We start from the raw sequence: 11,844 nt of genomic DNA, 5'->3' as shown, positions 1-11,844 counted from the left end.
GAGAGAAGGGCGGGAGCCCTGCCCGTCCTAGCGCCGCCGCCTGGGTGAGCCCGGTGCGCAGTGTGAATGGTGACAACCTGGCCACGGTACCGAGCCCGACAGCAGCTGGGTGCGTGTCGGAAACGCTTTCGGTGTTGAGGATTTGGTGCTGAAGATGTGGGGGGGGGTTTGTTCGGGAAGCGTGGAGGCAGGAGTTTGTCAACAGGGTAACTGGAACACGTGCCAGTCCGGGGGACAGCTGGCGGAAATAGATAACCTAAAAGGACCGACAAATACCGTCTAGTCCATTCTCCTCGGGAGGTCGGGTATGTTGCTAACACAGGTGCTTTACATAAGACCGATGGCTTTGCTATTCTTCCAGTGAAATGAAGGTGATGATAAGTGTCTACCCTCTTTGCCGTGATCTTTCCCATCGTGGGCAACTGTTGCACTCCCCACTGTACTTTGCAGTGGAGTTCGTGGCTCAGTATTACCAGGCACTACCAGAAAAACAGCAGATCAGTCTGGGATAGTGATAGCAGCCCACAAATTGTGTCCTTCATTTCTCCCTGTGATGGTCAGCACTGTAGTATCTGAACAACTAAACCATCCATGTACCCCCATCTGCTCTTCTAGGAGAAGACATGGTTTGTTTTGTGTCTTCTGGTGGCCAGCACATGCATCTGCCAGGGGCAGGGGACTCCTGCCTGTCAGCTTCCTGAAATGTGTCTTTTTGGAAAGACAGAAAGGACACAGTTGGATGTGGGCAGCTGTAGTTTTGGAGAGGTAAAATAACCTTGGTGATCACTTTCAAGATGAAGTTTTCTCTCTCAGTATCGAGACTGCACTGTGTTGGACAAACTTAATAAATGGCTTCTATTCAAGATCTGTCCAAAAAAAAAAAGCTGAGTGCAATTGTTTCCCCTCAAAAAGAAAAAAAAAAAAGTTGGCAGTGGAACTGGCACATGCCCTGTTTTCCACTGATTCTTGATCAGCTGCTATTGAGACAGGAGTTTAATGCTCCGACAGCTCCAGATGCAAGGGCTGATCACACCTACTGTAATGAGGAGACTCGAGATGGAATCCCAGATTGCCAAACTAAGCTCATTGCAGTTTGTATACAGCCATTTCATGTACATTCACACTGTGAGGTATCACAAGGAGAGTGTTACTGAACCTGCAGTCAAGAGACACTGGGACATTTGTCAGCTAAATAAAGCAAATGCAAATATGGATGTGGTATCTCTGGTGGGCCAATCATGCAGTTTTGGTCTTTTGCAATCCCAAACATTACAGAAATCTTTTGATAACATTTAACTTCTGAGGGTTTTTTTTTCTTGTTTTGGTTTCGCTTGGCTTTTCTGCTTTTGAGCTTTGCATTGTGTATGGGGCTGAAGGTATGGGCTGAAGGTAGGGAGAAAGATGGCTGAATTTTTAAGAATTGTGTGGTTAAAGAGTTTGCATTCTCATTCAGTGGTGTTTTGCCAAGCAGCAAAACAAGGCAAAAAAAGACACAGATTGGCATTTATTTGCTGGTGTTTAGAGGTCAGTGCTGCCAGTTATGACATTCTCTCTTTAAATGAATAGGGAAAATAAACTGACCCAGAAATGCAATCTGAATTTACAGAGAAATCTCTTAATTCTGATTGAGAAGAAAGGAAGGTTACCTTGAAATGGACAATAAGGTCAATATATTTTTAGTGCTTTTCACAATAATGCATTTACATGAGCAGAAGTCTTCAATTTTAGTATTAATGAAAATGTGTAAAAGAACAGATGGGACTGATCATTACTGTTGAGTGGGAGGAACCAAACAAAGCTACTGGGAACCAGGTGCTTCACCCTTCCAGGGCTTCCTCCCCACTCCAGTGCTTCATGCAAGGAAAAACTCACCTGCTGAACTTTGCCAAAATATATTGGCTGCTTGAAGTTGACATGAATTCAAGAGAATGCTAAACAAAATTCAGAACAGAGATCTATTATTTGGCTTTGTAAATATAGAGAAAATGTATGTACCTCAGGAAATCCCCCAAACTAAATGTAGTTAGCACCCAGGTCAGTATTCATGGGAAGTGCTTGCTATTCCTGGCCTATAACCACTGTGGAGAAAAAACTCAGGGCTGCAGGATCCTTGTTCTGACCTAGCACAGCCACTGTGGGTACTTAGATTACATATATCCAGGCTAATACAAGCGCCTAACGCTACCATGTGTTTGGGATCTAGCATGTATCTGCCAAATAGTGTCAAGAAGTGTATCCTCAATATACAGGTCAGTCTATATTAGATTCTTTATCTAACAGTTAAACCCACTAAGCTCTGCAATTGATCCAAAGCAGTAACATTGGGTTTGACACTTGCAACTTCTGCTTTCACTTCAATTTCCAGTCTGGTAAATGTACACAGTGAACATGAGGATGATTCCTCTCCTATGCAATTTGAATATTTCAATTTGTCCTATACTTTCTCATCAGGTAAGTTGTTTACCTTAAGTCTTCCGGCATGAATCTGCTTTCTCCACAACTTAGATGTATAACACTTTCCCCCTTAATAACTTTTACTTTCCTATTCCTGTAAAAGAGCTATTGAGCCAAAGCAAATTTCCTGCTCGTGTAACGTAAAGACTTTGTCTCACACACTCTGAAGTAGACATCTACAACAGCTTTGGGCAGCACTGCTTCCCAGGGAATGTCTCCGCAGGAGGTGGCAGAGACGGAAGAACATGGAACAGGAACACGTGACTCTTTCCCTGCGGTAGCACTTCCCAGTCTGGTGTATCAGCTTACACTGTCAGTGCAGAGTCTGGGCTCAGCATGTTTATTATCCAAATAGCCCTTAAAGAACTGTGAGGATGGAGTGTGACAAGACTGGCACAAAGAATGCACATGCTGTATGCAGAGGCCTAAGCGTCATTTAGCAGTGACTCAGAAGACCGTTCCTTATTTGGGCCACTTTCTTTTAATACCAAAGTGCAAAGCCAGCTGTTAGGTGAGCTGGTCAAAGCAAGAAGTCGGGTAGCTAAGTGAGAAACCTGCCCCTTGCCGTATGAACCAACAGGGTTAACAGCTCTCAAAAATACTCCTGCTACAATTCAAGGTAAAAATCACGGATGTTAAGAGCCAGACAGTCCTTTTGTCCCACTAGATCCTGATCCATAGACAGACAGTGCTCCTGCAGGTTTTCAGGTAGGCATCCTGCCTTGCCTGCTGCCAGTGCTGGAGATCTCCAAGGAAGCCCATTGACTCTGGTGGTGGAGGGGATGCAAATGCCGTCCAGACCCAAACACCAACCCTGACTGGTGTGAAGGGGCAGAAGCACCCAGGATTCCTTTTTGTCTCCACTGAGGGCAACCAAAATAGAGAGGTCCCTTTGATTTTAGGAAGCTACTTAGTTTAAAATGGGAGGTGCAGTCTACAAAGGAAGGCAATTCATGCACATACCACTGTACAATATTTGTATTTGTTTTCCCCCTTTTTTGGTAGGTGTTGTAGCTTTAACATTGCTTTGTGAATATGTGGAAAAGCACAAGGCTACCCACAAGGCTTTCCAGCTGTCAAAGTCACTGTGCAACTGTACATCCTTTTGCACTGCTGATGATCTGGCTTCATAGCTCAAAGGCACAAGGTAGAGCCCTCATGGCCACTCCTGCTCTTTTAAATGACAAGTGTGAGTAAGGGCAGCATATTCCCTAGACAATTAAAAAAAGTGGCAGCTGGTACAAACAGCGTTAAAATAACCTTGGCCATGTACTTTAGAGTTTCACAGGCAGCAATGGTATAATCTCCCATTAAATACCACGTCTTATCAATCACACTTAGGCAGGATAATATCACTGTTTATGTCAGCAAGGAGAGCTTCACAAAGAGTTTTGCACCCATCCTTAATGAGAATCCCTCAGGAATCAATGAAGATAAATGCTATATTTTCAGTTAAGCTGCTAGCTGCTGTATTCCAGATTCTTAAAAGACATTTGAATTAGGAGATTAGCATTCAGGTATTTAGATAGAGCATCCAAAAGAATGGAGAAAAACGATCTTCTCTCTGTAGTCTTGTACCTGAACACTACTTGAAATACCACTCAGGAGAGCAGTTTATGGGTTCTTCCTTCCAAAGAGTCTTCAGACGCTGGGTCCAGCCAGTCAGCATCTCCTTCCTCTTCTCCTCAGAGACATTCTCTGGAGCATAACAGATGTGAGGTTCAAGGACTTTGACACCACAGAAGTGCATGATTCCATGCTGGATGCAAAACAAAGAAAGAAATGCTTCAGGAAATAGTTAATTCTTTCGATTGAAGAACATGCATGATTCAAATCTGAACCTGTTTGTCTGACCCAGGATCAGGCAGGTTCTGTAAATCTGTGCATTTATCAGAGAAGGGAAATAAATTGCTTTTACACCAACAGAACTCTTCTCTTTGGCTGCTGTACTCTGTTCAATGCGCAAGGATCAGAGACAGCCTCACGTTCATTGTCCTGGTTGAACTTCCTCAGATTGTTCCTGGACTGCAGTGTCTTTCACATCTACTTCCAAACTGGGGTTTTGGTTTTTTTTTTAACCTTTTCCCTCTGAATGAAGGCTACTGCCTGTGGAATCAACTCAGCTTGCCATTTTCCCTCTGTATATTTCTGAATTCAGTGTCGTGCTTCAGGTTTTTGTCACCTTTATTTGTGAGCTCTGGAGCTGGACAGCTCCTCAGGGGCAGGCATCTGGTAATTGCAAGGGGTAGGAGATCATGAGTGACTCCTCTCCTGCCCTGCATCCTACATCGGGTAACCTTGGGGAACAGAAATCCCACACCCTGGAGATAAAGGAAATCCTGTAATATCAGAGAAACTGAAAAGGCTGACAGCATAAGCTGTCTCCAAATTCTAATCTGGAAGAAGGGGCACAAAACAGCTTTAAACCCTACTGGACTTTTAAAGTAGTCTTGAGATTTTAGGGCCCAGTTTATAACCTGCAAATGGTTGGAACGGGCAACTTAATAATTATTTCTTACTATACTTCATATGAAATAAACAATATAGGAATTGCTAAAAATAATTTGGACAATAAATATTGAGATATACAACAATGAAATATTCATACATTATACCTGCATGGGCCACAGAACATAGCGAATATCACCACCAATACCTCCATTTGAATACATTTCTTTGGTTCCTCCAGTGGTGAAAGAAAACAGGGATAATTTGTCCTAGAATTAAGAAAGTGGTGCTTCAGTTAGACACGTCTAAAGAAGAGTGGCTGAACAATTCAAGAGATATTCAGGGAAACTGGGACAGCATAGATTTCTAGAAAAGGGGGTGTCCTCTTCTCTCCCAGACCTTTCAAGAATTGGCAGTTCTGAGGCAAGATTGACAGTTGACTGTGTGTCCGGGCTTTGAGAAGAGACAGGTTAAAAAAAAAAAAGAATTACATGTCTGACACCCTCTGCATTATTTCAAGACAGCAAAAAGTCAGAGCTTTAAACAACTGCAATGGAAAAGAAGGACCATTGCCCAGAAGAACAGTGTGCAAACCTTGACCTTAATAATCTCAAAAACATACCTGGAGCAAACCGCCATCATAACACTTGGACAAATCATAAGCAAAGCCTTGGACCAAGACTCTGTCCATCCAGCCCTTCAGGATCGCAGGCATGCTGAACCAAAACAAGGGAAACTAGGCAAAGAGGAAATTACCTGGTTAGCACAGAGAGTCTGGACCACCCTTAGACCTGGTTCACAGGCCAAATCCTATTCTCTGAGTCTGTTCAGATCTTGTACCTGCCTTCTTCCAGCTCTCTGTCAGGAGAGGCAGTAACTGTGCTTGGCAACAGGACCTGAAGTGCTTTCTGATTGTAGGAGTCTCGGGGCCATACCTGAGCATCTACAGCACACTAACACTAGGGTGCATGTGAGAGCTTCCACCCAGATTAAAGTTGGAAAATGATGAATCAGGAAGGTGCCATTTCATTCAAACTTAAGACTGTACAGAATCACTGTACAGAATCCTATGTGTGAAATGCAAAAGCAACAGATGATCTAATGCCTTATTAGCAGGACTGACATCAGGTGACCAGTTCTGATCTGACAGTCTGCTGACAAATGCTGGGGGATCTTAAGATAGACTTACTTTCACTGATATCATGACTCCAAATCTCTTTATTGAGAAGAAAACTACTACTTTAACACTTGGACCCTTAGTGTATAGATCTTCCAGTTAGCCTGTGGGACTACATCCCAAAGCTATCATGTCTTCATTGCATTATCGTGAACGCTTTATGGACTGTTTTTCTAGGAAGCATCACTATCACTAAACCTTTGTACACACTGCAGCACAGAAGAAAAACTCTAAAAGCATTACCACATTTGGCCTAATTCGAGATGGCAACAAAGTGGAAACTGGACAATCACCACTGTCTCTACAAGTGGTCAGTTTAGTCAGCAGCAAATTTTGAATGGCTTTATGGTGTCTTTCAGAAGCTTCTTTTTAATAAATAAGAGATAAAGTGAACAACACAACTGAAGTCTATTTAAAATAATGACCTGAAAAATCAGCAAGTCTGCTTCCTGCACCTTCTTTTGCTCTTCAACCAGATCTTTGGACAAACCTCCCCTCTTGTAAGCTTCCCAGGTCTCCACACCGTAATTGAACGCTTCCGAGTTGTGCAAGCGACCTGTGGGTAGAAGTGAAGTCATTCCTTGCCCTGTGTCCAGCACCAAGCCAGATAAGACTTAACTACAGGTTGCCATCTACAGCTGTAAATGGAGTCACTGCTTTCCGTTTTCCCCATTTCCTTTTCTTTGGTGCATATTCAGCATCATCACATCTGAAGGTGATTTGATTTTAAAGTGGAGAGGAATGTAGAGCCTCGGAGTCCTAAACTTTCACCTTCCTGTAGCAACATACCAAGTGCAATATGAGAACCTAAGCTTGGCTCAGAACTCTGGTGATGGAGGTGGATGATTTAAGAGAATTGTGCTAATTGTTCTGCCTCTGCCTTAGGGTTTACTGAGACCATCATGCACTCCTAAGCAGGATGGAGCTGCTTTCCAGCCTCTGTAACTGGGAAACTGGGCAGGTGCTGGGGAACCACTATTGGCTGTCTCTGCTGGTCCCACAGCAATTGGGTGAGCTGATTCAAGGATGTCTGAATCAAGCATATAGGTTTGTTCTGTCGCTTCAGCTGGCAGATCATCAGCCTCTAGCAGAAGACAGAGGCAGGAGCCTTGTGAACTAAACTGTAGCAAGTCACAGAATGGTATCTGAAGACTTTTCCTCCTCACGAGAAATGGACTTCAGATATTGACTGTGGACATGTGCTAATGAATTTTTCCCTCTCAGTAATCTGACTGGGAGACAAAGTTCATGTTCAGGAGTGGACTTTTGGAGATGCTGTCTGGTTATATATAAGTTTCTTATTAATGAAATAAGTTTCTTAATAATCTCTTGATGGTACAAGGGCTGGAGCACCTCTCCTATGCAGACAGACTGAGACAGCTAGGTTGTTCAGCATGGGGAAGGCTCCAGGGAGACTTTTGTCAGCCTTCTGTTACCTAAAGGGGGGCTTACAAGTTAGTATTGTTGATAAAGGTGTATTTTGGCTAGTCTCACCAACAATGTCATTTCTTGTTGCTCTTGGCTCAAACTGCATTGCATATAAATCCGACACCGTGACACTGCAGCCCTGCTTGGTCAATTCTTCCACAGCAATCTTCAACAAAGATCCATTGAAGGACTTGGGCTCTTGATGTGCATAGACTATCAGGACCTTTTTCCCTGGAGGCAGAAAGAAAACCAGAAGACAACTTGGAATACAGGAGGCAGATGCAGAACAATTTGTGGAGCTGGGGCTTGGTCCTTCCTTTTTCTCTAGTGTGTTTTCCAAGTGGCACAAAACTAGTGGAAACAGAGTGACAGTGGCAGGATTTGACTCCTGCTGAGCAGCAGTGAGTGACTCCTGAGGCATTAATCGCTGAATGCCCCCAGCCCAGCAATTCTTTGCAACACTGGGCTTTCCGAGGTGGAAGTCAGTGGACAGTGGATGTGTTCCACAGCAGGTCACACTGCCCTACATAAGCACTACTCAGTCCCTCCTCGAGTCGATGTTTCTGTTGCTCTGATTCCACTATCCCCAAAAAGCAGTGCCAGCCTCGATTCCCTCCAGGTGTTGTGGCAACAACTTCTGAAAGCTCAGAGCAACTTCCCACTGCAATGTGGGATCGCCTCATCTTCCAGTTCAGCGCTGTGCAAGTGACGACATCGGGGTAGATGTTTAAGATGCCACTGCCCCATTTCAGCATCACAACAGTGACTTCAATAGAAAGCAACAGGATTTTTTCTCAGAGATTAGGCTGTCTAATGTATCTCCAACTGCTGTCAAAGTGGATTCAAGGTAAGCTGAGTAGCCAGGCAGATATGTTGGGATGGAGCTTTTTCAAGGGATGTAAAAAGATGTATCGGAGCTTACTTGTTCAAGATTTTACTGAATATAGGCTATTCGATTTTAATAATTCTCTTAAAAATCATTCATCAGTGAAAACAAGTGTGTATGGGGTAGTAGTTGTTTATACATAACCACTCCAGTGAGGGAAATTCCCAGGGACTGTTGAAAATGACTGGATTTACAAGACATGCAGCTCTTGGTTCCTGACTGCCAACACTAAGCTTCAGGCATCTCCTAAGCTCAGTTTCTCCATGACACAGCTCCTGATGTACATCCCAGAGCACCACCTGCTAAGTGACAGGCAAGTTTAGGCTGTTAGGGATAACTAATAGAACCTGAGCTGAATGTTTGAAGAGACAACAGCTCATTTTAACCTAATTTACAAGTAGTGACTCTTTCTCCAGGGAGCATAGTGCCCATGAAACAAGAGCTTTGCAAAAAACATTAATAAAACTTGCAGGTCAGATGCTACCATGAATTCAAGGCATGTATAAACTCTGAAAATCCTTGCTCCACAGCTTAGTCTGGAACATCAGGAGCAGTGACCTCTTTGCTGCTTTGCTGTTTCTGCTGGCTCTCGGCAAAAAGGGAGCTCTGTACCTGGAGATGCCAAAATGTCCAAGAGGGGGTAAGATTAATTCTGCAGAGCTGTCAGATTGTTTTCCTTTCGCTGGAGCGAAAGGTGCCTGGACACAGTGTTTGGGGAGACTGGAGTTTTCCGAGGCATCACTTACTGAAGTAATTTCAGTGGTTGTAAAAAGTAAGACCTCGAACTCACAACTAAACACGGCAGCGAGGCCCCATCCCTGAGGTGCCCTTTGCCCAGGCCTGGAGTGAGCAGCATTTTTATTTGCATTTGCTCTTACCTGCCATTGTCCGGGAGCACTGGAGAGCTTCTCTCCTGAGAATCTGGTATGGCCTGAGAACTCAAAGGAGAGACGTGCTAGTGAGAAACACCAGGAATAGGTGCGAGGAGAACCGCTGTTGCAGTGGGAAATGTACCGGTGTGTGTGTTTGCACACACATTCACGCACAGGCTGGCACTGGCCAAGCACGACCTGCCGGGATGGGCTGGGCCGTCAGCGTTCCCTGGGAGCGGGAAGGGTGCCTCTGGCTTTCGGCCCTAGCCCTGGAATTCGCCTCCGGCCGCTGGCCCGGCGCTGGACGGCCGCGGCACGGCCGCCTCGGCCCGGAGCTGCGCCGGGGCCATCGCGCCGCTCCCGGTCTCGTGCCGTCCTCTGGAAAGCGTTTTGGGAGCGGCCCCCGGAACCCCGGCCCCAGAGCAAGCCGGGGTGCCCTCACCTGCTCCTCGGGGCCCGGCGCACATCTGCGGCGGGGCTGGGAGCGGCTCTTCCCGGCGGCCCCGCTGCCCGGGCCCTGGGGCAACGCCAGCGCGGGGCGGGATCGGGATCGGCGCCGCCCGCGGCCGCGGTTCCGCTCCAGTCCGCGCACGGCCGGGTGCGCGTCCCCGCTGCTGTGACCGCAAGTGACACCTACATCAGCTGTGGGGTTATTTTTTTTTTTGGTTCTCTGGTCTTCTCCAGGTACAGAACTCGATCTTCGTTTCTCCCTGTGGTGGTCAGCAACGTAGTGTGTGAATTCCTAAACAACTCACGTACCCATATCTGCTCTTCTAGCGGGAGCCATAGTCTGATTTGTGCCTTCTGCTGGCCACGTGCATCTGCCAGGGGCAGGGGACTCCTGCCTGCCGGCTTCCTGAAAGGTGTCTCTTTGGAAGGGCAGATGGGACACAGTAGGACGCGGGTGGCTATGGTTTTGGAGAGGTAGAACAGCCTTGGTGATCACTTTCAAGATGAAGTTTTCTCTCTCAGTATCGAGACCATTTTCTGCACCTTGTTGGACAAACTTAGCAAATAGCTTCTTTCCAAGATCTCAAAAAAAAAAAAAAAAAAAAGTTGGCAGTGGAACTGGTGTGTGCCCATCCCCATTTTCCACTCATTCTTGATCAGCTGCTATTGAGACTAAACCGGAATTTAATGCTCTGACAGCTCCAGATGCAAGGGCTGATCACACCTGCTGTAATGGGGAGACTCAGGACGAAATCCCAAATTGCCAAACTAAGCTCACTGCAGTTTGTATATAGACATTTTGTGTCCATCCACATTGTGAAGTATTGCAAGGACAGTGTTACTGAACCTGCAGTCCGGAGACTCTGGGACACTTGTCAGCTAAATAAAGCAAATGCAGATATGGATGTGGTATCTCTGGTGGGCCAATCATGCAGTTTTGGTCTTCTCCTTCAGTCTCAAATATTACAGAAATCTTTTGATAACATTTAACTTCTGAGGTTTTTTTTTTCTTGTTTTGGTTTAGTTTGGTTTTTCTGCTTTTGAGCTTTGCATTGTGTATGGGGCTGAAGGTATGGGCTGAAGGCAGGGAGAAGGATGGCTGAATTCTTAAGAATTATGTGGTTAAAGAGTTTGCATTCTCATTCACTGGTGTTTTGCCAAGTAGCAAAACTAGGCAAAAAAGAAAAAAAAAAGACACAGATTGGCATTTATTTGTTGGTGTTTAGAGGTCACATGTTTGACATGTAGCTGGTTTTTTTGCCAGGAGGATGAAAATTGCTGTGTGTGAAATTTGCAGGTTTCATTGAACCACTGGAAAAATTGTAGGGGCTGATGAATAAAAAGCACCAAACCTCCACAGAGCTAGACCAAGGTTGCCTGGAATGGTTACTTTTCTCCTTAATCTTAAGTAAAATCCAACCACAGTAAGCTTGTGTCATAATGGGAAGGTGACTTTGCATATATTTTCCTGGTGTGAACTTTAAAGGCTGTGTTGTAGTAGTAAGTTTTGCCAGCAGAGTTTTGAATTTTTTCTGCTTCTTCCTCTCCATCTGTAGTTTGCTGCCATGTGTCTCTTTAGAGACTTACCCCTCTCCATGTCTCTGATGAATCCCAAATTCTGTAGGGACCTGAGCATAAGCATGCTGTGGCAGTCCCTCTCTGGCCCAGCTCTGCCTGGCCTAGCAGGGATGAGTATTCTCTCATAGGGAAGATTCAGTGCTGAAATGTTAATTCTGGGCTCCACACCAATTTTCACTTTTTCAGAATTTCAATTTTCAATGTTCACAATTGCCACAAATTTTCACTGCCGTTAAGTTCGGAAGACAACCACTTGAGGTCTCCCCTAGATGCTGAGCTGTGGCCTAGCAACAGGTGACAGAAATACAAGGGTGTACATGTAGAGTATATTGAGAGGACTTTGTTTCCTCTTGGCTTCTTATTAAGTTCCAGTAAAGAACCACCTTTGCTCTGTATATCTCACTGGGGTACAATAGCATTTGCAGGTGTGGCAATCTGTTGTGGGGACAACCTGGTTAAGTCTTGGTTTATTTTGTGGGATATTAACAAAATGCTTTCTCATTTCATCAGCGTCAATTCAGAAACAGCTATGGGATATTTTGGCTGCACAG

General features: G+C 45.0%; 1 protein-coding gene across 1 annotated transcript; it reads right to left on the bottom strand.

Moving 5' to 3' along the window:
• Positions 1-2,919: 2,919 nt before the first annotated feature.
• LOC113991532 (ribosyldihydronicotinamide dehydrogenase [quinone]-like) lies at positions 2,920-9,813 on the bottom strand. Its single transcript, XM_027727954.2, has 7 exons — positions 9,708-9,813; positions 9,272-9,331; positions 7,574-7,738; positions 6,505-6,635; positions 5,525-5,638; positions 5,070-5,171; positions 2,920-4,213 (listed from the first exon to the last, which is right to left on the bottom strand). Exons 1-7 carry the CDS (start codon positions 9,730-9,732, stop codon positions 4,040-4,042), a joined length of 771 nt encoding a protein of 256 aa, XP_027583755.2. The 5' UTR covers positions 9,733-9,813; the 3' UTR covers positions 2,920-4,039.
• Between the last annotated feature and the right edge of the window lie 2,031 nt (positions 9,814-11,844).

The sequence above is a fragment of the Pipra filicauda genome, unplaced genomic scaffold (genome assembly GCF_003945595.2).
Source record: "Pipra filicauda isolate LSUMZ 115617 unplaced genomic scaffold, ASM394559v2 scaffold48_size3843733_pilon, whole genome shotgun sequence".
NCBI classification, from domain to species: Eukaryota; Metazoa; Chordata; class Aves; order Passeriformes; family Pipridae; genus Pipra; species Pipra filicauda.
This window is presented reverse-complemented; position numbering and strand designations above follow the sequence as displayed.